The 1,109-nt window shown below is 59.4% G+C and overlaps 1 protein-coding gene across 2 annotated transcripts; it reads right to left on the reverse strand.

The window, feature by feature from the left end:
* Positions 1-105: 105 nt before the first annotated feature.
* On the reverse strand, positions 106-1,101 carry LOC106736274 (integrin alpha-D-like). Of its 2 annotated transcripts, none has more exons than XM_027776756.1 (2): positions 971-1,101; positions 106-879 (listed from the first exon to the last, which is right to left on the reverse strand). In XM_027776756.1, the coding sequence occupies exons 1-2, from the start codon at positions 1,076-1,078 to the stop codon at positions 346-348; spliced, it is 642 nt and encodes a 213-aa protein (XP_027632557.1). In that variant the 5' UTR covers positions 1,079-1,101; the 3' UTR covers positions 106-345. The 2 variants fall into 2 exon arrangements, with proteins under 2 accessions (XP_027632557.1, XP_014448087.2); XM_014592601.2 differs by having other exon boundaries at positions 121-882.
* Between the last annotated feature and the right edge of the window lie 8 nt (positions 1,102-1,109).

The following is a 1,109-nucleotide window of genomic DNA, read 5'->3' on the forward strand; positions in this document are numbered from 1 at the left end:
GACCCGCTGGCAGAGAGGGAAAAGTGAGTCACGGGGAGGTGACTGGAAAGCCTTGGGGAGAGGCTTGGAAAGGCGAGTGTCGAGAAAATGCTAATAGAGGTCGTGAAGGCGTGATGAGCGGGTAGGAGTTGAAAGCAAGCAGGGCCAGGACTCGGGGGACCCTCAGACAGAGAGAAGAGAGCGCTGTGGTCCCATTCACCGTGAGGGGCTGGCTAAGGGTGAAATAAAGCGTAGGAACGGGGGCAGGGCAGGTTCGAGTCGTGGCTCGCTGTGGTCATCGAGACCCTCGAGGGGTGCTCAGTGCTATCACTGCACTGTCTCTACAAGATGCCTTCGGAGCTGGTTTTACCATGTCTGTGAGTCACAGAGTCCAAGGCCACAGAAGTTATGCCAGGCGCTTGCCTGAGGCCACAGAGCTAGTGACGGCTGGCCTGGCCAAACATGTGACCTGGGGTCTGACCTCAGCCAGGAAGTTGCCCACACAGATGGAAGGCTGTTTGGAACTGAAGGAGAAAAGTCATAATTTGTACTTACCTGGGCCTGGAAAAACTCAAAGAAATAAAACACTATCAAAAGGAAAAAAATGGTGACTGGTAAGGCCAGTGACAGGAGGCCGTGTGTGAGGAACCCGGGCCATGACAGGGACGTGGAACCAGAGGAGGCTGTAGTCACCTGGCTGTGAGAGGAGCCGATGTCCAGTCTTGAACCTCCATGAAACAGGTAGACGGCTCCCCGGTTCTCCTCCTCTCCCGGGGCCCCGATGGCCACGTCCGCCAGCTTGTCCCCATTCACGTCCCCCAGCACTGTCAGAGCTGCCCCAAAGCGGCCCCAGGGGTGGCCCGGCTCTCCACGGAGAACGCCCACACACTGCCACCTTCCCTGCTGCAGAATGAAACCAGTGCCAGACCCCAGCCCAGGCCACCCCTCCTCCCCACACCCAGACCCACCCACCCAGGCCTCAGCCACTCACCACCTTGGGCAGAGGGCACACGGACACCCGGCCCCCTTGGGTCTGCTCATAGAAGTGGGGGGCCCCGATGAGGACCAGGTCCGTGTTGCCGTCTCTGTTCACGTCCATGGAGCAGAGGGAGGCCCCGAAGTAGGAGCCA

The sequence above is a fragment of the Tupaia chinensis genome, unplaced genomic scaffold (genome assembly GCF_000334495.1).
Source record: "Tupaia chinensis unplaced genomic scaffold, TupChi_1.0 Scaffold134493_1, whole genome shotgun sequence".
Taxonomy (NCBI): domain Eukaryota; kingdom Metazoa; phylum Chordata; class Mammalia; order Scandentia; family Tupaiidae; genus Tupaia; species Tupaia belangeri.

What these genes read in the sequence shown, in the direction of transcription:
- LOC106736274 (XM_014592601.2), bottom strand. Translation starts at nt 1,078, where the DNA reads ATGGACGTGAACAGAGACGGCAACACGGACCTGGTCCTCATCGGGGCC. An exon ending in TGTGCCCTCTGCCCAAGGTG is followed by an intron (nt 883 to 970) that starts GTGAGTGGCTGA and finishes TTCATTCTGCAG; the next exon opens with CAGGGAAGGTGGCAGTGTGT.